The sequence below is a fragment of the Vulpes lagopus genome, chromosome 3 (assembly GCF_018345385.1).
Source record: "Vulpes lagopus strain Blue_001 chromosome 3, ASM1834538v1, whole genome shotgun sequence".
Taxonomy (NCBI): Eukaryota; Metazoa; Chordata; class Mammalia; order Carnivora; family Canidae; genus Vulpes; species Vulpes lagopus.
This window is the reverse complement of record NC_054826.1, coordinates 131,660,483-131,683,078: the sequence shown is the minus strand read 5'-3', so window position 1 is coordinate 131,683,078 and position 22,596 is coordinate 131,660,483. Positions and strand designations below refer to the sequence as shown.

Sequence of the window (22,596 nt, the reverse complement as noted above, 5' to 3'; positions counted from 1 at the left end):
GCTTTTTTTTTTTTTTTTTTTTTTTATGATAGTCACAGAGAGAGAGAGAGAGAGAGGCAGAGACACAGGCAGAGGGAGAAGCAGGCTCCATGCATCGGGAGCCTGACGTGGGATTCGATCCCGGGTCTCCAGGATCGCGCCCAGGGCCAAAGGCAGGCGCCAAACCGCTGCGCCACCCAGGGATCCCTCATTTTGTGCTTTAATGTAAAAACAGCATTTTTTTATCCAACTTTTCAAGTGAAATTGATGAACATTCCTTAAGTGAGTGCCATATTAGGTGACCACAGATTTATCGCTAGGCACACTGCAGCTTATCTGTAACAAATACTATTTGAAAAGCATAGATAAAAGGGAATAAATGATTTATTGATTATTCAAGAAGCAATGATCCGTAATGAGGATTTCTTTTTAAGATTTTATTTATTTATTCATGGAGACAGAAAGAAAGAGAGAGAGAGAGAGAGAGAGAGAGGTAGAGGTAGAGGGAGAAGCAGGCTCTATCCAGGGAGCCTGATGAGGGATTCGATCCCGGGACTCCAGGATCACACCCTGGGTGAAAGGCAGGCGCTAAACCGCTGAGCCACCCAGTGTTCCCTGAGGATTGCTTAATACCAAATGAATCTCAAGTCAGAGTGTCCACCGCCTTATTTTCTAAATTTGAGAACATCTTATTGAAAGCAGGAAAGCAATCACTGCACACATATGGAAGGAAACACCCTTTTTCCATGTCACCATGGTCATAAAAGAACTTGCATCAAAGAGTAAGGATGCACTTTAACAGCTCCTGTGAGCCCTGTAAAGTCATTGTAAGAAAAAAGTCCTGGACCTCAAAATGCTAAATGGATCATGCAGAGGATTTTAATTATCCTTGCCAATGTTCCACTTTATTAAAAGGTAATCAACAGATGCCTTAAATTTTCTCCAAAGGGCTTTCAAACAGATTGTTTTGTTCAACCTAAGGAAGGGCCCATTCCAGACTAAAATAATAGGTATTATCCCCATTTTACCGATCTAGATATTGGACTCAACAGTAGGATAAGTAGTCTTCAATAGCAAAGTATATTGTAATCAATAGCAAAATGAAACTTAAATCCAGGCAATCTGATTTCCAGCTTACTGATCTACAAAGGAAAACTGCATCTTTTCATACGTATTTTGAAGTGTTTCTTAAACTGTAGTATATATCAACCATATCACATGCTGTCCATTCAGTAACTGATAAACTCAATTATACAAAGAGAAAAAGAGGCTGAACACAATTACGTAACTAGGAACTTAGGATAATACCCTTTTTCTTTTACGACATTTTCCTAATACTGGCCCTTAAGAGAGAGAGAGAGAAAAAAGAATTAGGAAGTAGGAGGGAGAGATAAACACGTTAAAATCTTTTTACAAAAAAAAAAAAAAAACTATGTATTTATAATTATAAAAACTATAATATTTATAATCTAAGTTTGAATGTTGGGTTTTTTACTAGACAATATACTATTAGTGGTTTAATTGCTATTCTTTTCCCTTATTATATAATAATTTTTCTTTGCTGTGTGGAAGCAATCTACCCTCTAAAACCTAAGGTAAAATTGTTCATTACATCTTCATCCTAAATGAAATCTCGAGAATATGCCATATAAAGGAAAATGGGCTCTTAGGCATTTCTCCTTTCTAGTAAAATTTCAATGCAACTCATGCCAATACTGGAGACAAAAAAAAAATCTACTTGAATTTACTGTGAAAAAAGATTTGTAGCATATTTAAAGCCTACATGTTAATTTCTGTGCCATTAACTTCTTGATGTATCCTATGAAGTCTACAACAAAGGGAGGGAAATAAGTGTTAGATCACAACCTATGAATCTGGGTGGAACAAAGACTTCTCCTTTCATTATGCAGAGAACCAAGTTGCCAAAAACGCTCGGCTCAGCTACCATGCGCGGTTACTGACTGCACGTCTGGGCATAGAGAAGAAAAACATCAGCCCCAGGTCAAGAGCTGCCCCCGCCTACTCCTGCCCTAGCCCCTTTAGCCCAAGGCCTCGCCGCAGGGCTTGACCCCGACCTTTCTCCCCAGTGCGCGGGACCCGCTGAGCCCTAGGAGTTCCGCAGCTCCCGCGTCTCCTACGCAGGCGCCCCCCGCCCCAGCGGAGCCCCGTCCCCAGCCCAGGCAGCCCCCGCCCCGACCCCCGCCCGGACCCCCGGCGGCTGCTCCCACGGCCACTGACGTAAGATCAGGCCGAAGCCCGGCGCGCCGAGCTGCCCCACAGCTTCGTCCCCTCCTCGCGGCCCAGGCGTGCCCAGACGCCCCTCGGTGGTCCCACGGCCCGGCAGCGGGGCGAGCACGGAAGGCTCGGAGCGCCAGCCCCTCCCGCTCGGCAGCGGCCACAGGGCACCCAGCCTGCGTCCGCCCGCCGCTCCCCGCCGCCGCCGCCCGCCGCCGCCCGCTCCCGGGTCGCCGCCCCCCGCCCCGGGTCGCCGCCCCCCCCGCTCCCCCGCCGACGGCGCCAGCGCGAGGGGCGTCGCTCTGCCCCCGAGCCGGGCCGGCCGAGACGGGAAGGTGGGGTCCAGGGGCGGCGGCCTCCGAACAGGGGCCGGCAGCTTCCAGGACCGCCTCCGGCGGCGGGGCCTCACCCACGACCCCGGCCCCCAGGCAGGCGGCACCCGAGCCTACCCGAAACCCTTCTCCCCGCCGCGCACGCCGCCCTGCGGGCCGAGGGCGGCCGGAGTCGGAGCCCAGGTGGTGACAGGTGGCGACCGGTGACCATGGCAACCCGAGCTGCGGCGCGGCCGACCCCGCCTCCGCCTCCGGGAGTCACTCACCTGAGGGCTCCCGGACGGGGCCCCGGCACGGCCGACTCTGGGCTGCAGCTGGAGCGCGAGGGCGGAGGTCTGGGCCCCGGCTGGCGTCGGCGCTCCCCGCTCCGCCCGCGCGTCACTCCATCGGTCGGCCCGGCCTGCTCCGCGCCCGCCCCTCCCGAAGGGCCGCTCGGCTCAGCCCGGCGGACTGCGGTTGTCAAGCGGCCGAGCCGAGCTCAGTCCCGAGCTGCAGCCAATCACCGCGCTCCGCCGAGGCGCCTCAGGACCCCGCCGAGGGGCGGCCAGCCAGGTGCCTGAGCCGAAGGGCGAGCCTGCCGGGCGGGCGCCAGCTTGAGAGGCGGGGAGCGGCCCAGGCGGCCGGGCCTGCCACCGAGGACCCGCGGCCCCCCGAGGGTCGGCCTGCCGATTGGCCGGGAGACGGCGGCCGGGGCGCGGCCGGGGCCTCCGCGTCCCGAAATAGCGCAGGGGGCGCTGTCGCCGCCTCGGAACCGAGGAGTCGTCTGCGCTTTAGTGTCGACTTAATATTCCTCCCGACAATTTATTAATAAAGGCTAATGGAATAACTTGGGCCTCCTTCCCCTCTGTCTCCGCTTTGGCAGGCCCCACTTCCTCCCTGAAAACTCCAGCAGCTTTATTTGCCCTATTCTTGATTTTTCCTTTTGGGATGCTGACATGCCTTCGAGCACTTTCCGGTTACTTAACACTTAACCGGACTCGCAGGTTTGTTTTTTTATTACCCTTCTTGGTGTGGGCTCCTTGACAACTCACTTTCCTCCCCCACTGGTGCAGTAGTAATTCTACAAATATACGTGATGCTTCACCGAGCTGAATTGAGCTTTCAGTGGGTATAACCATGTAGAAGAGCTAATAAAGTGATACAAACCTGTAAGAGCCTTGTCCTCATAAAGGCCCAACGCCAAGAGTGAGCTCTCCCGAAGCTCACTCGGGAAAAGAGAGTGGTGATAATAAACATCAAAAACATTTCTGAACAGGAAGGATTTAATCCAACCTAAGATAAAAGAAGCGATTGTGTGAGGGAACGGTTCTAAGAAAAATATTTACAGGAGGCCTGGGTGGCTCAGCGGTTGAGCACCTGCCTTTGGCTCAAGGCGTGATCCCGGATTCCTGGGTTGGGACCCACATCAGGCTCCCTATATGCAGCCTGCTTCTCCCTCTGCCTGGGTCTCTGCCTCCCTGTGTATGTCTCTCATAAATACATAAAATATTTTTAAAAAATTTCACAAATTCAGGGAAAACAGTTTATGCACAATTTGGATTGCCTAGTCCTGATTAACTCATAGAAGAAAGCCTTCATTCAGGACTTTCTCACTAAGTAGTGACAGGCAAATAAACACAAGTTAATGTCATCCAGGGTCTTGATATTAAAAAAACAAGACAAAATTTTACAGAATGTTTAAATTGAAAAAGTGGTCAGATATATTCCAGAAATGCCAGTATAGTTTTTGCCAGTATAATTCATCTGAGAATCTGCTTCTTGATTCTTTAAGACTGTATTTATTTATTTGAGAAAGAGACAGAGAGAGAGAGAGAGAAGTGGCAGGGGTTAAGGGGCAGAGGGAGAAGCAGACTCCCTGTGGAGCAGGAAGCCAGATGTGGGCCTGGATCTCAGGACCCTGAGATCAAGGCCTGAGCCAAAGGCAGACGAGTTAACCCACTTAGCCACCCAGGTACCCCACTTCTTGATCTTAATTCTCAAACAGTACCAGTTGAAAGAACCAAGCATTATTTATTTAAATTTTCAACTAGCTCTACAAAGGGTTATTAATCAGGGACAATCTGACAAACATTTGACACCTATTAAGGGCAGGGCACTACACAAAAGGAAGAACCTGATCTGTTACTAGACTTGTTTGGGCATTCATATTAAGCATAACATGAAATGCTTTGCCTATGTTCTCACTTAAGCCTCACAATCTCCCTTAAGATGCCTGTTAACTATTCCCATTTTAGAAATTAAGGAAAATAATTTGCCGAAGGTCAAACAGCTGATCTGTAGGGGAGCCAAGATTTTAACCATTATGATTCTTAAACCCTTCTTTTTGGACTCTACTTCAGTGTATCAACTGGAATTTTTAGTTTAAAAAAGTGACCTTATTCTGACAAGGTAGAGAGGATAAGAGGTCTAATTCATGTTTATCCCCCCCCCCCCATATCCTGTGATATAGGGTTATGTGGATCTAAATTTTCAACAAGTAGTCATCAGAACTGTTAGAAGCAAATGTGTAACCATTATATTTCCAGAAAAAGGGAATGGGGGATAGAAAGGAACCAGACACTGAAATACAAGACATCTGGTATGTCTTATCACTTGTTCAGTGATAAATGCATTGACTATATATTCGCTTCCTAATGTAACATCAAGTTTTACACTACAACCTTAATAGCTGTTTGACTACAGTATCACCTTTCCTTCTACACTCAGCCACACTGGTTAAGATTAGATCTTCTTGTCTTTCACTCTAGTTGCTGCAAAGCAGCAAATTGTTCAGAAAGGACAAGGCTTTCTTAGTTGAAGGACTGTCCTTAGATTCCGAGGTACTGCCTCAATCATTCACCAAATACATATCCAGTGCCTACTCTGGATCAGGAACTAGGTTAGGCATCATTTGAAAATGCAGGTTCTAACTTGTGGAAATGATTCATGGTACCTTGTGACTTAAATGCCTATTGGCTAAGGTGGACCCCTTTTAATAAAGATTCTCAAATTTCATTTCTAAAAAGGGAAATAGACATTTCTGGTTTTTTCCAAACAGTGGAAAGGAATCTGAGCACAAGCTTAAATTAAGAAATCTTGCCTCAAGCTGTTCAGGGGAAGTTCAGCAGGTATAGGAGCACTTATTTTAAAAGTTCCATTCTCCTTCTTAGAACACATACACGTAAATACACACACCAAAGAGCTGTGTGCTTTAGAGCCAGGGCACTGCCAGCTCTGGGAGAACAAACAAAATACCATCACTGCTGCTTCTCTTTCAAATAGGCTCAAGGATTATGTAGGTGGAATACCTGGGTCTACCAGCACTTCTTTTTTTTTTTTTTTTTTAAGATTTTACTTTTTGGGACGCCCAGGAGCAAGGGGAGGAGCAAAGGAAGAGGGAGAAGCAGACTCCCTGCTGAGCAAGGAGCCTACTAGGAGCTCCATCCCAGGACCCTGGGATCACGACCTGATCCAAAGGCATACACTTAACTGACTGCCACCCAGGCACCCAAGATGTGCTTTTTTATATTAAATATCCTGGATGTTATATTGAAAACAAAAATAAAAATTTGAAAATATTTTGTTTTGCCACAAAAAAGTTATCCTACCTTAATGAAGTCATTGACATACGTCAAAATCCATAAAAGGGGAAACTATAGGTTAATAAATATTAATAAAACATCAATCACATGAAGCAGCATAATTTGGAATGGCTGTTTTAGGATAAGGTTAATACCTTACTAGTGAGAATCTTGAAACTATTTAGTAGAACTTGCTAGAAAGGGAGATGCCTGGGTGGCTCAGTGGTTGAGCGTCTGCCTTCAGCTCAGGGCATGATCCTGGAGTTCCGGGATCGAGTCCCACATGGGTCTCCCTGCATGGAGCCATTTTCTCCCTCTGGCTGTGTCTCTGTTTTTCTCTCTTGTGTTTCTCATGAACAAATAAAATCTTAAGAAAAAAAAAAAAAAGAACTTGCTAGAAAGATAAAACACGAGATTCATGAAAATGAGTCTAGGTAGGTATCATGCCCCCAAAATACTTACAAAAATCCTATTTCAGAGAAATTAAGTACAGTATTAGCATCTCTTTTAGAATTTGGTAACTAAATAGGCTCTTTCCTACTAAATTTACAGTTATTTATCTAAAATTGCCACACAGGGGTGCCTGCTTGGCTCAGTTGGTTGAGCATCTGACTCTTGATTTCTGTTCAGGTCCTGATCTCAGGGTTGTGGGATCGAGCACCCAGTCAGGCCTGTGCTCAGCACACAGCAGGGAAATTGCCTAAAGATTCTCTCCCTCTCCCTCTCCCCACCCACCCCACATGTGCCCACTTTCTTTCTCTTATATAAATAAATCTTTAAAAAAAATAAATAGCCACACAAAAGCACATGACAAAATGTTTTATGTTTTACCATTTGTTCTTCCTATCCTAAAAGAATACACCCAAGTTCAAAGTAGTTTACCAGGCTTTCTGTGTAAGTACAATAAAGTGAGCATGTGAACCGAAGTCTCAATGCTACAAATTACACATGAATTAGGATTTTTGTACAAAAGTTCAGATTGAAACTCTTACTGGTAACATATAAGAAATTTGCTCATGGGGTGCCTGGGTGGCTTAGCCAGTTAAGCATCTGCCTTCAGATTAGGTCATGATCCCAAGGTCCTGGGATTGACCCCTGCTTTGGGCTCCTCGCTGAGCACGGAGCCTGCTTCTCCCTCTCCCTCTGCCTGCTGCTCCCCTTGCTTGTGTGGTTGTGTGCTCTCTCTATAAAATAAATAAATGAAATAAATAAATAAATAAATAAATAAATAAATAAATAAATTCTATAAAAAAGAAAGAAATTTGCTCCTTACTTTACCTCTATAACTTTAGAGTTCTACTCATCCAGATACCATACAGCCAACTCGTATCTGTGCTATGCCTCAAATAAAATAGGTGCTTAATAAGTACTTGCTGATATATCAATATGTTTTCTGTGATCCTATCCTATTATATAACAGTCTAGGTCATATAATAATTTACTAAGATCTAGGAAAAACAGCAGTCTATAGCACATTTAACACCTGGTCATCCACCTCTCAGTCTCTGTGTTAAGGAGGTAAACATAGGGATCCTAAGAAAATCAGGTATAGAGAATCGGGAATGTTCTGGAATACAGGCAGAGTGCTTAAAAAGTTATTTTTAAAGGGCACCTGGGTGGCTCAGTCAGCTAAGTGTCTCCCTTTGGCTCAGGTCATGATCTTGGTATTCTGGGGTCAAGCCCTGTGTCAGGCTCCCTGCTCAGTGGGGAGTCTGCTTCTGCCTCTGCCCCTAGGCCCTGCCTCATGCTCTCTCTTCCTCCCTCCCTCTCTCTCTCTCTCAAATAAAGACATAATCTTTATTATTTTTTTAATTTTTTTTTAATTTTTATTTATTTATGATAGTCACAGAGAGAGAGAGAGAGAGAGAGGCAGAGGGAGAAGCAGGCTCCATGCACCGGGAGCCTGATGTGGGATTCGATCCCGGGTCTCCAGGATCGCGCCCTGGGCCAAAGGCAGGCGCCAAACCACTGCGCCACCCAGGGATCCCCAAGACATAATCTTTAAAAAAAAAAAAAAAAGTTCATGATTTCCAAGCACAGTGAGAAGTATCAGCTCTTGGTAGCAACTTTGAAGTTTCTCTAAAGATACTGGAAGTAAAATTGCCCTCTTTGAATTAACTCTGAGCTCAACATTTGAATAAGTTAGAGTAGAAGTATACAAGCCACCTGAAAGCCACAAACAGACCAGGCTTGGATGGGTATTGTCACTGAAAATAAAAACTCAAGTCAAGTTTAGTAACAAAGGAATCTTGAAGGTTGCTCCTCAGGAAACATGGCGCTCAGCTTCAAGCTCTGGGGGAAGCCATTCTTCCTGTTTCTGTATTAACTTTATCTTTCTCTTACCTGGTGCTCCAAGCAATGCATTCATCTAACTCCCCTCATTCTGATTCACCTTCATATTTATGTTTTGATTTCCCCACATTGTCTGCCTAGGATGAGGAAGAATTTGCTGGTCAAACCCATGCAAGTTTTACCTATATCTATAAATTGGCATCCATGTTCATACATTGGTTTTACAAGCTTGATTTCGAAGTCCACCCTGAAACATGGATGTGCTCTCCTTTTGCGAGTGAAATCAGTTTCCAAGTCTGCAGTGATGCAAATCAAACCCTGGACTACATATTCACCCAAGTAATGCAACCTCCTGAGGCATCTTGGGAAGTGGCCAAGCGACTCTCCAGACACCACTTCTTTCGACTGATGAGAAGCCAAGTGAGCTATTGCCCCACTTAAAAATTTCTACACTGAGAATATTACAGCTTTTAAGAAAATCAGTTTAAATACAGTAAAACCAATTTCAAGAGAATCATAAATTAGAATGTTCTGCTTGAGCATCAAATAAACATGCTAGCCAAAAAAGGAAAGTATGATTTTTTAAAGAGAGAGCCTCACTTAAACAAGTGGGGGAGGAAGAGGTATTAGAGATTAACAGAAATTTAGACCTACCCAATGCAATGGGTAATCAAACAGCAATGGGTGACACCTTGTTTAGATTCTATTGCAAACAGATGGTAGGAGGTAGAACAAGAGCCCCTCCCGAACACTTTGACATCCTAACCCTCAGAACCTGTGAATATGTTATTTTACATGGTAAGAGACTTTGCTGGTATGATTAAGTTATTAAGGCTTTTAAAATGGGGAGGTTATTCTGGGTTATCCAGATGGGTCCAATATAATTGCATGGATCCTTAGAAGCAGAGAACTTTTCCCAGCAGTGGTCAGAGAGATAGGACTATGGAAGGAAGATGGAACATTGCTAACTTGGAAGACAGAAGGGGACTAAGAGCCAAAGAATTCAGGCTCTGGGTGCCAGAAAAGGCAAGTAAACAGGTTCTCTCCTAGAACATCCAGAAAGGAATGCAGTTGCTTGATTTAAGCCCCAGTGAGGCCTATGTCAAACTTCTGACCTAAAGAACTGGTAAGATAATGACTTAGTGTAGTTTTAAGTCACTAAATTTACAGTAATCTGTTATAGAAACCATAGAAAACAAACTCCAAAAGATATTTTGAGACAAATTAGATTTAAACAGAGATGGGATATTATTAAATCGAGTATTGGGGAATTAATGTTAATTTTTGTTAAGGTATGATAATAGTATTTTGGCTATCTTTTAAAACTTTTTGTTAGAGATGACATACAGAAGAATTTATAGTTGAAATGATACAATGAAAGCTGTGACTGGCCTTATAATACCTCCCTTCTTCCCGAAAAGGTGGGGGAATAGATATTAAAATTGGCAAAGGTTAATTGTTGAAGACAAGGGCTCACAATACTATTCTATTGTTGTGTATACTTGAAATTTTTCATAGTAAGTTTTTTTTTTAAGTGACTTGACTCCAGAAAAAGCACCTGAACACTACAAATCAGCACTGACCCAAACAGTTTTCTGTGATGATGAAAATGTTCTGCATCTGCACTGTTCAATGCTGCAGCCACTAGGCATGGGCCTCATGAGCACTTGAAATACAGCTAGTACAACTGAGGAATTGAAGGTTTCATTTTATTTAATTTGAATGAAGTAAATTTAGTATATTTAGTCCCATGTGGCTAGTGGCTACCATATTACAGTGTAGCTCTAGACATTAGAAGGGAGCCATATTACCTTACTATTAGAATTCAAGTAAGTAGGGGAGGCTAGGTGGCTCAGTCAGTTAAGTTTCTGCCTTCGGGTCAGGTCATCATCCCAGGGTCCTGGGATGGAGTTCTGCATCCAACACCCTGCTCAGTGGGGAGTCTGCTTCTCCCTCTCTCTCTGCCTCTCGCCCAGCTCGTGCGCTTGCGTGCTCTCTCTCTCAAATGAATAATCTTTAAAAAAAAAAAAAAGTTTATAATTCAAATAAGTTCATGAATCGAGTCAATGCACATGTTATTTTTGTTTGCCCAGCCTATCTTTCCCTTTCTCACTAATAATACTCAGCTCTTACCTACTACCCTCAATCCTGGGGATTTTCTGTATTGGTAAGTGAAGTAACTCCCTGGATCAGTTTTATGGATGGAAACCCTAGAACTGCTATCACGTTCGCTTGACACAGAGGTTGAGAGAGTAAAACCAAAATTTGGATAAAGATGGACACAGTCTTGATCCTCAAGTTTTGGGTTTTGGTTTTTTTTTTTTTTTTTTTTTTTTTTAGTTTTTACTTATTTATTCATGAGAGACACACATAGAGAGAGGCAGAGACATGGATAGAGGGAGAAGCAGGCTCCATGCAAGAAGCCCGATGTGGGACTTAATCCCGGGATCCCAGGATCATGCCCTGAGCCAAAGGCAGATGCTCAACCGCTGAGCCACCCAGGCATCCCAATCCTCAAGTTCTTAAATCCAGTCAACTCTGGGGAATCAACTTCATCCCCACTTTCCCTTGTTTCAGTTGGATAAACCAATAAATTCCTCTCTTCTGCTTATGCTATTTTTTTAACATTTTTTTTTAATTTTTATTTATTTATGATAGTCAAAGAGAGAGAGAGAGAGAGAGGCAGAGACACAGGCAGAGGGAGAAGCAGGCCCATGCACCGGGAGCCCGATGTGGGATTCGATCCCAGGTCTCCAGGATCGCGCCCTGGGCCAAAGGCAGGCGCCAAACCGCTGCGCCACCCAGGGATCCCTGCTTATGCTATTTTTAATTTTTTTTTTAATTTTTTATTTATTTATGATAGTCACAGAGAGAGAGAGAGGCAGAGACACAGGCGGAGGGAGAAGCAGGCTCCATGCACCGGGAGCCCGATGTGGGATTCGATCCCGGGTCTCCAGGATCGCGCCCTGGGCCAAAGGCAGGCGCCAAACCGCTGCGCCACCCAGGGATCCCTGCTTATGCTATTTTTAAGTCAAGTTCTATCACTTGCAATCTACAAGGTCCCATAAAAAACTTATGTGCCAGTATGACTGGCGAAATAGTAAGGTTAATTGCACTGCTATAGACTAAATTATAACCCCCTAAAATCTGTTATGTTTAAGCCCCTAACCCTCCCCTTCCACCTGACTATATTGGAGATAGGGCTTTTAAGGAGGCTATTAAGGTTAATGAAGATTGAATGGTAGAAGTATACAAGCCACCTGAAAGCCACAACAGACCAGGCTTGGATGGGTATTGTCACTGAAAATAAAACTCAAGTCAAGTTTAGTAACAAAGGAATCTTGAAGGTTGCCTCCTCAGGGAACACATGTGGCGCCTCAGCTTCAAGATCTGGGGGAAGCCATTCTTCCTGTTTCTGTATTAACTTTATCTTTCTCTTACCTGGTGCTCCAAGCAATGCATTCATCTAACTCCCCTCATTCTGATTCACCTTCATATTTATGTTTTGATTTCCCCACATTGTCTGCTAGGATGAGGAAGAATTTGCTGGTCAAACCCATGCAAGTTTTACCTATATCTATAAATTGGCATCCATGTTCATACATTGGTTTTACAAGCTTGATTTCGAAGTCCACCCTGAAACATGGATGTGCTCTCCTTTTGCGAGTGAAATCAGTTTCCAAGTCTGCAGTGATGCAAATCAAACCCTGGACTACATATTCACCCAAGTAATGCAACCTCCTGAGGCATCTTGGGAAGTGGCCAAGCGACTCTCCAGACACCACTTCTTCGACTGATGAGAAGCCAAGTGAGCTATTGCCCCACTTAAAAATTTCTACACTGAGAATATTACAGCTTTTAAGAAAATCAGTTTAAATACAGTTAAAAACCAATTTCAAGAGAATCATAAATTAGAATGTTATCTTGGCATCAAATAAACATGCTAGCCAAAAAAGGAAAGTATGATTTTTTAAAGAGAGAGCCTCACTTAAACAAGTGGGGGAGGAAGAGGTATTAGAGATTAACAGAAATTTAGACCTACCCAATGCAATGGGTAATCAAACAGCAATGGGTGACACCTTGTTTAGATTCTATTGCAAACAGATGGTAGGAGTGTAGAACAAGAGCCCCTCCCGAACACTTTGACATCCTAACCCTCAGAACCTGTGAATATGTTATTTTACATGGTAAGAGACTTTGCTGGTATGATTAAGTTATTAAGGCTTTTAAAATGGGGAGGTTATTCTGGGTTATCCAGATGGGTCCAATATAATTGCATGGATCTTAGAAGCAGAGAACTTTTCCCAGCAGTGGTCAGAGAGATAGGACTATGGAAGGAAGATGGAACATTGCTAACTTGGAAGACAGAAGGGGACTAAGAGCCAAAGAATTCAGGCTCTGGGTGCCAGAAAAGGCAAGTAAACAGGTTCTCTCCTAGAACATCCAAAAGGAATGCAGTTGCTTGATTTAAGCCCCAGTGAGGCTATGTCAAACTTCTGACCTAAAGAACTGGTAAGATAATGACTTAGTGTAGTTTTAAGTCACTAAATTTACAGTAATCTGTTATAGAAACCATAGAAAACAAACTCCAAAAGATATTTTGAGACAAATTAGATTTAAACAGAGATGGATATTATTAAATCGAGTATTGGGGAATTAATGTTAATTTTTGTTAAGGTATGATAATAGTATTTTGGCTATCTTTTAAAACTTTTTGTTAGAGATGACATACAGAAGAATTTATTGTCTTTCTATTCATGTCTTCTATTCATTCCTTATCCACTTTCTACTGTATTACAGCAACATTTCTTTTAATGGTTTATAAACATCTTACAATACTAAGGATATAAAAGCTATCAAATTTATTGATTTCTTTTTTTTTTAAGATTTTATTTATTTATTCATGAGAGACACAAAGAGAGAGAGAGAGAACAGGCAGAGGGAGAAGCAGGCTCCACACAGGGAACCCAATGCGGGACTCGATCCCGAGTCTCCAGGATCATGCTCTGGGCTGAAGGCAGGCGCTAAACTGCTGAGCCACCCAGGCTGCCCAATTTATTGGTTTCTTTTTTGTTTTTTGTTATTGTTTTATGTTATTTATATAAAATAATTCTGTAAAAAAAAATAAAAAATAAAATAAAAAAATAAAATAATTCTGTAATTTCTTTTTAACTGCACATTTCATTAAAGCTTTCTGTCTCAGTAGCTGATAAATAGTGATAGGTCTTCTCAAATTCAAATAAATCTCATCTCCTATCACATATTTATCCTGTGCAAAAACAAAGGTTCATCATAGCATTACTTCTAATGACTAAAAAAGGGGAAACTAAGTATTTAATAAGGCATTAAATAAAAAAATTTGGGCATATCCAGTCAATATTAAGAAGCCATTAAAAATATTACAGTGTTATGCAATGACCTGGGGGTCAGAGTTCTACTTATCTAATTGAAAAAACAAGCTCTAAGACTAAATATACTATATGATTTCAATTTAATAAAGTTTAAAAATACGTGCAAAAAAATTCAAGAAGGGCAGCCTGGGTGGTTCAGCAATTGAGTGCCTGCCTTCAGCCCAGGGCATGATCCTGGAGACCCGGGATCGAGTCCCACATCGGGCTCCCTGCATGGAGCTTGCTTCTCCCTCTGCCTGTGTCTCTGCCCCTCTCTCTCTCCCATGAATAAATAAAATCTTTAAAAAAAAAAAACAAAAACAAGAAAATATCCAGCAAAATCTCAGCATAAGTGGTTTCTAGGTGGAAGGATTGCAGATTTCTATTTTCTTTCCTGAACCTTTTAATATCTCCTAAACTTAATATTATTTTTATAAATGGAAAATAATTTTTAAAAATGCATATTCTGGAATATTCACAGGAATTTTACTTCTATTCTGTACTAAGGAAATAATCCTTTTTTTTTTTAAGATTTCATTCATTTATTAGAGAGAGAGAGAGGGGCAGAGACACAGGCAGAGGGAGAAGCAGGCTCCCTACGGGGAGCCCGATGCAGAAATAATCTATAATATAATACAAGGTAGAAAGTCAAGGAACAAAAAAAAAAAAAAAAGAAAATAAAAATAAAAATAAAAATAAATAAATAAATAAAGTCAAGGAACACAACCAAACTCAGTATCCCCATCCCTGTAAGTATATACAAGGAGATGGGAGGACATTTCATGAATATGATCATTCAAAACTACCTATTCAATTAAAAATAATCTGCAAATGATTTATATAAGAGAGATATGGTTAAATATATTAGAAAATAACTTAAATGAATTTTATGTAACTATTAAAATAATTGTGATTAGAATATAAGAAATACATACTATAAAACTCTGAGTAAAATAAATATTTACCATGATTACCACTATGTAAGCATTGTATACATTTAAATACTGGAAGGGGGAAACTTATATTAGATGACAGGATTATGGTTAATATTTTAATATTTTATTCAAGGATCTTAGAATTATGTCCTTAGGAATAAAATTCAGGAGAGGGTAGAATATTGTATGTATACATATACTACATACATCTATGTTTACATATCTATGTATCTTTAATGATAAATAATAACCAGTAAGTTCCACAGAAAGGCACTCAAATGGATAAGCTTATTTCAAGAGGATGGCAAAGTTCTAGTCTTATCTAAAAGCTAGAATTTCAAATCTATTACTCAATTAACTAAGACCAATTACAAAGGAATCTTACCATTTCAGTGATGAACTCTATGACAAGGTCTTCAAGAATATCCACTGACTCAGTATAAGGATTCTGGTCATCCCCAAACCCATACATCATACATCGCACTGTAAAAGAGGTCATTTTTGTTTACCTGAACAATTTTAACAATCTTACTGATACTTTTTTCAAATTAGAAATGGACCAAATTAGAGAAGATACTTGTATAAACGTATACTTACACTGTATTTGTCGTCTTCAAGTATGGACTTTGATGTAAAAGATTTTAACCACATTTCATAACCAACTGTTCCTACCTGTTCTTCCCTAGTAGGAACTTCTGTTCCCTCCCAGTTACCGAGCCCTGACATCAATATTCTTTCCCTAACTTCTATCATCTATTCACTAACCCTGGGATACCTTTAAGTAGAAAACTCCATGGCAGTGACAGGATAAGTAGCAATGGCTCAGCCCTTACTGAGAGTGTTCTGTGTGTTTATGGTGCTGGTGGGTGGGAGGGGCATGGAGCATCAGAAAAGAGAAGGCAAAATCCTTTCTAATACTAACACAGGGAAAAAGGACATGAGAGAAAATACTCCAAATACTACTTATATGAAGTACACGGTAATCAAAAGGAGAAAGCAAACTATGTGGAATCTTGACAGTTTACTTCCTAGATCAATGCTCCACTAACAAACTCTTTTCAGGCTTCATCTGAAAGAACCATTAAAAAATGCAAAACAGGGATCCCTGGGTGGCGCAGCGGTTTGGCGCCTGCCTTTGGCCCAGGGCGCGATCCTGGAGACCCGGGATCGAATCCCACATCGGGCTCCCGGTGCATGGAGCCTGCTTCTCCCTCTGCCTGTGTCTCTGCCTCTCTCTCTCTCTCTGTGACTATCATAAATAAATAAAAATTAAAAAAAAAAAAATGCAAAACAGGGCAGCCCTCGTGGCGCAGAGGTTTGGCGCCACCTGCGGCCTGGGGTGTGATCCTGGGGATCCCGGATCGGATCGGTCCCGCATCGGGCTCCCTGCATGGAGCCTGCTTCTCCCTCTGCCTGTGTCTCTGCCTCTCTCTCTCTCTCTCTATCTACGAATAAATAAATAAAATCTTTACAAAATAAAAAATAAAAACATAATGCAAAAGAGGAGGAAAAAAAACTAATACAGGGTTAAAAAAAAATGCTAACAGCTATTTACCGGGCATATAGTTTTAAGCCTTTCACATATATAACCCATTTAATCCTCACAACAATCCTTTGAAGTAGATACTATTATTATCCCTATTCTATATAGGTGAGAATATTGAGGCACTGACTGACCTAAGTGACTTGCCCAAGGTTACATAGATAGCAAGAGATGGAACCTACTTTTTTTTTTTTAAAGATTTTATTTATTTATTCATGAGAGATAAGCAGAGAGGCAGACACAGGCAGAGGGAGAAGCAGCCTCCCCACAAGGAACCCAATGCGAGACTCGATCTCGGGACCCTGGGATCATGCCCTAAGCCAAAGGCAGATGCTCAACCGCTGAGCCACCCAGGAGCCCCTGGAACCTATTTTTGAAAGCAGCTGATCTGGCTCGAGTCTATATTCCTACCCTCTACAGTACTACACTTCTTGGTAGTTTAAGGCAGATGGGATCCATATAGATTCTCATCCTATAGTCTAAACTCCCAGTTAGTCTATGGACATGCTCTGAGAAATCCTTGAGCCCTTCTGAAATTATATGCAAAAATTTTATATGTTATTTGTGTATGTACATTTTTCTGCAAAGAATAATCAACTCTTACTAGATTCTGAAAGGAGTATATAAATGTTAAAGAAAAAAAACCTCTCTCATATGTTGAAAAGGTTTTGTATCTTGATCTGGGGGCGATTATAAGTATATGTAAATACCTAAAATTCATCAAGCTGTTAGCTTAAGACTAGTACTCTTTTTTAAGTACAGGGGGGAAGAAAAAGGATCTCCTAGAACACTTCAAAGGAAGAAATGAGTACAAGCTGGTCCAACTGAAAGGAGAATGAAGTACACCAGGCCTAGGTCCAGATATAGGGGGTACAAAAATGAACACAAGAGCCAGTATTTTTTTTTCTCTTTTGGATTCTGATGACTTTTTTTCCCTTTTTTTGGGGGGGGGGGGTGGATAATTTCAGACTTACTTCAGAGGAGTTGCAAAAATAGTAAAGGGCTTCCAAATACCCTATATCCATCTTCCCCTTAACATCTTACTGAACCACAGACATTTAACAAAACTAAGAAATTAACATTTATAGAAGTACAGAACTTACTCAGATTGCACCAGTTTTTCTTTTTTTCCCTAAAGATTGATTGATTGATTGATTGATTGATTTATGGGGGGGGGGCAGAGACACAGGAAGAGGGAGAAGCAGGCTCCATGCCAGGAGCCTGACGCAGAACTCGATTCCGGGACTCCAGGATCCTACTCTGAGCCAAAGGCAGGCGCTAAACCGCTGAGCCACCCAGGGATCCCCAGTACCGGTTTTTCAACTAATGTCCTCTTTCTATTTCAGGATCCCACACTATTTAGTTATCATGCCTCCTTACTTTCCATTGATCAGTGACAGTTTCTCAAATTAAGGTCATTTTTCATGACTTTGAACCTTCGGAAGAATTCTGGTTAGTGATCGTGTAGAATGTTCTCCAATTTGAGTTTCTCTGGTGTTTTCTCATGATTAGACTGTGGTTACTCATTACTAGAAAGGGTACCATACAGGTGAGGTGCCCTCTTAATGCATCATATTGGAGGTACATGATGTTATACATTACTGGTGATGTTGACTTTGATCATCAGCTAATACTTTAGACATTACTTGTCTGCCAGGATTCTCCATTGCAAGCTTACTATTTTTCCTTAAATATTTGAGGAAGATACTTTGTCATTAACATTTTGATGAGCATAATTCACCAGTATATATGTTAACTGCATTTGGTTAAAGGGTTTGTAAAGACACAAACAAATACCAGTGAATGATTTGAAACTTTGTGTTATAAAGTAGCAATTTAAAAAAAAAACAACAAAAAAACAAAGTTTCGGATAACAGATCTCAGCCAATAAATTATACAAGATTAAAGTAAGACAAGGAGAAGGCTGTGAATATTCCAAACTCTTATCATCACAAAAATAAAACAAGCCAAGCAGAACAAACATTTCTGCTAAGAAGTGACAATGCAAACATCAGTCTGGGATGCTCTGCCGTGGAAATCCCCTTCTTATGCTGATACAAGAAATAAAAACAGAATAAAGAGTATCAAAGATGGATTAAGGAGTGGTCAGCTTTAGGTGAGACATTGAGATATGGAGGATTTGAGTCATTAAAAAATATATAAATATATACCGACTGCAGTTTCAAGAGCATTTGGGAATCATTCAGTCCGACCCAGCATAAATAAACCATATATTCATGTGCTGCCTCCTTGGTCACTACTCAGCCATAACTACATGTAAAAGACACAGGATGGAGAGCACATTCTCACAGTGCCTTTCAGGGACTAGCTTTGACTGTCACTAGGAACAGCAGCTCTCCCTCTTGCTGCTGCCAAAAAGAGTCAAGCCTATCTATTGAGGGAATACACTAGAGAACCAATACATTACAACCTCTATGCCACTGTAATGTCTTACACTACTCATCACCTTTCTGTCTTGTCCAATGCTTTAGTCCGAAGGCCCAACTTAATTCCTACCATCAGCACCTGTTCCAGGATCCATCATAACCTTAGACTTGAAGTCAAGGAGTTCTGCTGCAATAGTAAGGGACACAAAAAGTAACAGAGGTATGTTTTTCGGCCCTGAACTGAAGCTCTGATCACAGGGATCCCTGGGTGGCGCAGCGGTTTAGCGCCTGCCTTTGGCCCAGGGCGCGATCCTGGAGACCCGGGATCGAATCCCACGTCGGGCTCCCGGTGCATGGAGCCTGCTTCTCCCTCTTCCTGTGTCTCTGCCTCTCTCTCTCTCTCTGTGTCTCTCATAAATAAATAAAATCTTAAAAAAAAAAAAACACTGATCACATTTCTTCAATGAAAAAGAAAAAGTGCATATACACGCCCACCCACCTACACACACACAAATTGGGGTTAGGATCACTACTATTTGATTCAGAAGTTAAATACGTTTTATAGGCAAGTCTGAGAATATTGTTCCCACACAGAACATTAATCTACTTTGAATAAACATGTCTAAAAGTTTTTATTGTCGGGATCCCTGGGTGGTTCAGCGGTTTAGCGCCTGCCTTTGGCCCAGGGCATGATCCTGAAGTCCCAGGATCAAGTCCCACATCCGGCTGCCTGCATGGAGCCTGCTTCTACCTCTGCCTCTCTCTGTGTCTCTCATGAATAAATAAGTAAAATCTTAAAAAAAAAAAAAAAAAAAAGTTTTTATTGTCTGTAATTGAATCATTGTCAAATATTACTTACATTCTTTAGAAAAAAGTCTCTTCCTTTTACCCTGTCCGCCTTCTGCACCTCCTCCAATCTCTTCATTTTCCTCCTCAAACTATAAATTAAAACGTATATGTGAAATGTCAAGTGCTGCATTTGATTATTAAATAATTAACGTTTAATTTTTTTTTCATTTCTAACACTGATATTGTGCCAGAAAGCCTAGAGCAAGCAGCAAAAAATCATGAAATCTCAGCGTTTTAAGAACCTTAATGACTATCCAGTCCAACTTTCCACTTACGCAGGAATGGCTTCTACGATGTCCCTAACAAATAATCCTACTGCCTCTCCTGGAAGAGTTATAATGACCATACTTTTTTTTTTTTTTAAACCAACTAGTTAGTCTATTACTACAGTTTTTACTATTAAGAATTGGTACTGGGGGGATCCCTGGGTGGCGCAGTGGTTTAGCACCTGCCTTTGGCCCAGGGCGTGATCCTGGAGACCCGGGATCAAATCCCACGTCGGGCTCCCGGTGCATGGAGCCTGCTTCTCCCTCTGCCTGTGTCTCTGCCTCTCTCTCTCTCTCTGTGACTATCATAAATAAATAATAAAAAAAAAAAAATTAAAAAAAAAAAGAATTGGTACTGAATCAAAGTAAGCAAACTAGTATTTACTAAGCATCGCTTACACAGGACTAGGAACTTCCCTCCAATAAGCCTGAACCCCATTTTTTTACATGTAAACCAAGGCTCAAAGTTAAGAAACTCGCTCAGAGATAAAAGAGATTTTGAAATCCAGGTTCCCTGATTTTCGGTCCATTATTTTCCCACAACTCTACAGTAAGCACATAGTTTTGTTATCAGCTGCAGTATCGGTTCATAAAGCGCGCTAACAAACAATGAGCTTTGTCCTCGGATGGCTTTCCAGGCGATTCGGAGTGTCCAGCAAACACACACCAAAAGCAAAAGCAAGCAGCCACCGTCCTACTCTTCACGTCCTGCCCCACGTACTAAGAGATGAACCCGAAGGGAAAGGCTAGCTGGGCGTGAAGTCTCCGAACTCTCTCGAGTGGACTGGCTAAGGTGAATCTGAACTCAGGCTCCGCTCCTGTCCCCCAGGGAATGAAGAAACGGGTGGGTGGGAACTGCGGCGGTCACTCACAGCAGGGTCTTCCTCCTCGTCGGCCATGCCGCCGGCCAGCCTAGGAGCGCTGCAGCCTCGCTTGCAGCCGCTTCACTATTTCCTCTGCCTCACTTCCGGTGACGCGCCGGGAGGGGCGGGGCCGAGCCGGGAGGGGCGGGGCCGAGCCGGGAGGGGCGGGGCCTAGTCGGCCAACCCGCGAGGAGATCGCGCGGAGACTTCACGGCAGGTGCAAGCGGACGGGGGGATGAGCCGCAGGCTCTGTGATCAAGATCACGGATTGATTACGTATTAGGAAAGAAAAGGAAATCGTAGACTGGGCAGTGTGTATGTTGTGGCCCTGAATTGACTTCTACGTATGGAATCACCGCTCCCTGATTCGGGGCTGTGAAGCTACGCATGACTGGGGTGCCAGTGGTCCTTGGGATCAGGCCCTGAACCGAAGGCAGGCGCCAAACCGCTGCGCCACCCAGGGATCCCTAGTTACACTATTATTAATTGCCAAGCACTACACTGATTATTGGGTATGTTTTCCTTCGCCGCTAGTTTTTAAGAGGAAAACATCACCCCCTTAAACTGAGGATTAAATATTTGTGGGGAATTTTGTGATCAGAACAATGAGGAAAACCACTGGCGTTAGAAGGCTAAAGCTAGGTATATCAAATGTTCTGCAATGCAAAGCATGATGCCACACAAGGAGAAGTTGTCCCACAATATTTCTGAATGCCCTGCTAAACATTCATGCGAATGAAAAACCTATAATTATCTGAGCCTAGAACCTAACTTTGTTTAGATACTAAACATGTCTTATGTTTTTTTTTAAAGATTTTATTTATTTATTCATGAGAGACATAGAGAGAGAGAAGCAGAGACACAGGCAGAGGGAGAAGCAGGCTCCATGCAGGGAGCCCAAGGTGGGATTCGATCCAGGAACTCCAGGATCGTGCCCTGGGCCAAAGGCAGGCGCTAAACTGCTGAGCCACCCAGGGATCCCCTGTCTTAAGCTTTTAACTCACATTTAAGAATGAAACTGTGGGATAACAAATATATATATATATATTTATATATATGTATATATATATATATACTGGTCTCTGCTTCCAGTTCCTGGCACAAAGCTTCTAAAACCCTTGCAATTCCTAAGTGATAAGAGCATAGGAGCATTTTTTATTCTCATGAAGCAATTTAGGGTGGGCAATTTAGGGTGGGCTCCTGGTTGGGGGCTGGTCACCGGAAAGACCAAGCTATGATTGAAAGGTTGGAGTTTTCAGCCCCAGCTCCCATTTTCCAGAGAGAGGACAGAAGCTAGAAATGTAGTTAATGATTGATCATGCTTACAGGAAGCATAAAAATCCCCAAAAATATGGAGTTTGGAGACATTCCAGGTTGGGGAACACATCTACCTATGGAAAGAATTACACACCCCTAACTCCACAGGGACAGAGGCTCTTCACTCAGGACCCTCTCAGACCTCACTCTTATCATCTGGCTGTTCATCTAAATAAATATTTCTCTGAGTTCTGTGAGCTATTCTAGCAAATAAATCCAAGAGGGAGGAAGTCATGGGGACCTTTTGATTTGTAGCCAAGTTGGACAGGCATGTGGGTAACCTGGGACCTACTTGTGATTGGCATCTAAAATGGGAGGCAGTTTTGTGGGACTGAGCCCTTAGCCAGTGGGATCTAACACTATGTCCAGGTAGATAGTGTCAGAATTGAATTAGACTGTAGGACACCCAGCTGGTGTCATAGAACTATTTGCTATGGGAAAAGAAACACACCTTTGGTGACCAGAAGTGTCAGAAGTGAAATGTTCTGTGTGAAAGTAAGGAATAAAGACACATAGGGAGGGATGAACTGACAGTTTTTCCCAAAATAGCAAGTGCCCTAGAATTGGAGGGATATTGTACTTTGTTTTGAGCTTATCAAACAAGCTATGAACCATTTCAGGAAATAATGTCACCAAAAGCCACATCAC

The 22,596-nt window shown here is 42.3% G+C and overlaps 2 protein-coding genes across 13 annotated transcripts in view; both read right to left on the bottom strand.

The window, feature by feature from the left end:
- The window catches only part of WDR47 (WD repeat domain 47), a 67,917-nt gene extending 64,826 nt beyond the window's left edge, over window positions 1-3,091 (bottom strand). For 3 of the 11 annotated variants that reach the window (XM_041747323.1, XM_041747325.1, XM_041747324.1), the window contains exon 1: window positions 2,813-3,089. The gene's annotated coding sequence lies outside the window, so the exon portion shown is untranslated. Of the gene's footprint in view, window positions 1-2,812 lie in introns of all 11 variants that reach the window. The other 8 variants (XM_041747326.1, XM_041747327.1, XM_041747332.1 and 5 more) reach the window with 6 other exon arrangements.
- Window positions 3,092-3,632: 541 nt separating this feature from the next.
- Window positions 3,633-20,739, bottom strand: TAF13 (TATA-box binding protein associated factor 13). Of its 2 annotated transcripts, none has more exons than XM_041747341.1 (4): window positions 20,641-20,739; window positions 19,513-19,591; window positions 15,109-15,206; window positions 3,633-3,818 (listed from the first exon to the last, which is right to left on the bottom strand). In XM_041747341.1, the coding sequence occupies exons 1-4, from the start codon at window positions 20,665-20,667 to the stop codon at window positions 3,648-3,650; spliced, it is 375 nt and encodes a 124-aa protein (XP_041603275.1). In that variant the 5' UTR covers window positions 20,668-20,739; the 3' UTR covers window positions 3,633-3,647. The 2 variants fall into 2 exon arrangements, with proteins under 2 accessions (XP_041603275.1, XP_041603277.1); XM_041747343.1 differs by lacking the exon at window positions 3,633-3,818 and adding an exon at window positions 6,927-7,290.
- Between the last annotated feature and the right edge of the window lie 1,857 nt (window positions 20,740-22,596).

Bases quoted from the DNA above. Each gene is read 5' to 3' on its own strand.
- TAF13 (XM_041747341.1), bottom strand. From the start codon at position 20,667: ATGGCCGACGAGGAGGAAGACCCTGCT. The intron at 19,592-20,640 runs GTGAGTGACCGC...TTTAATTTATAG, and splicing joins ACGAGGAGGAAGACCCTGCT to TTTGAGGAGGAAAATGAAGA. The intron at 3,819-15,108 runs GTAAGATTCCTT...CTTTTATCTTAG, and splicing joins TAGAGTTCATCACTGAAATG to GTTGGATTAAATCCTTCCTG.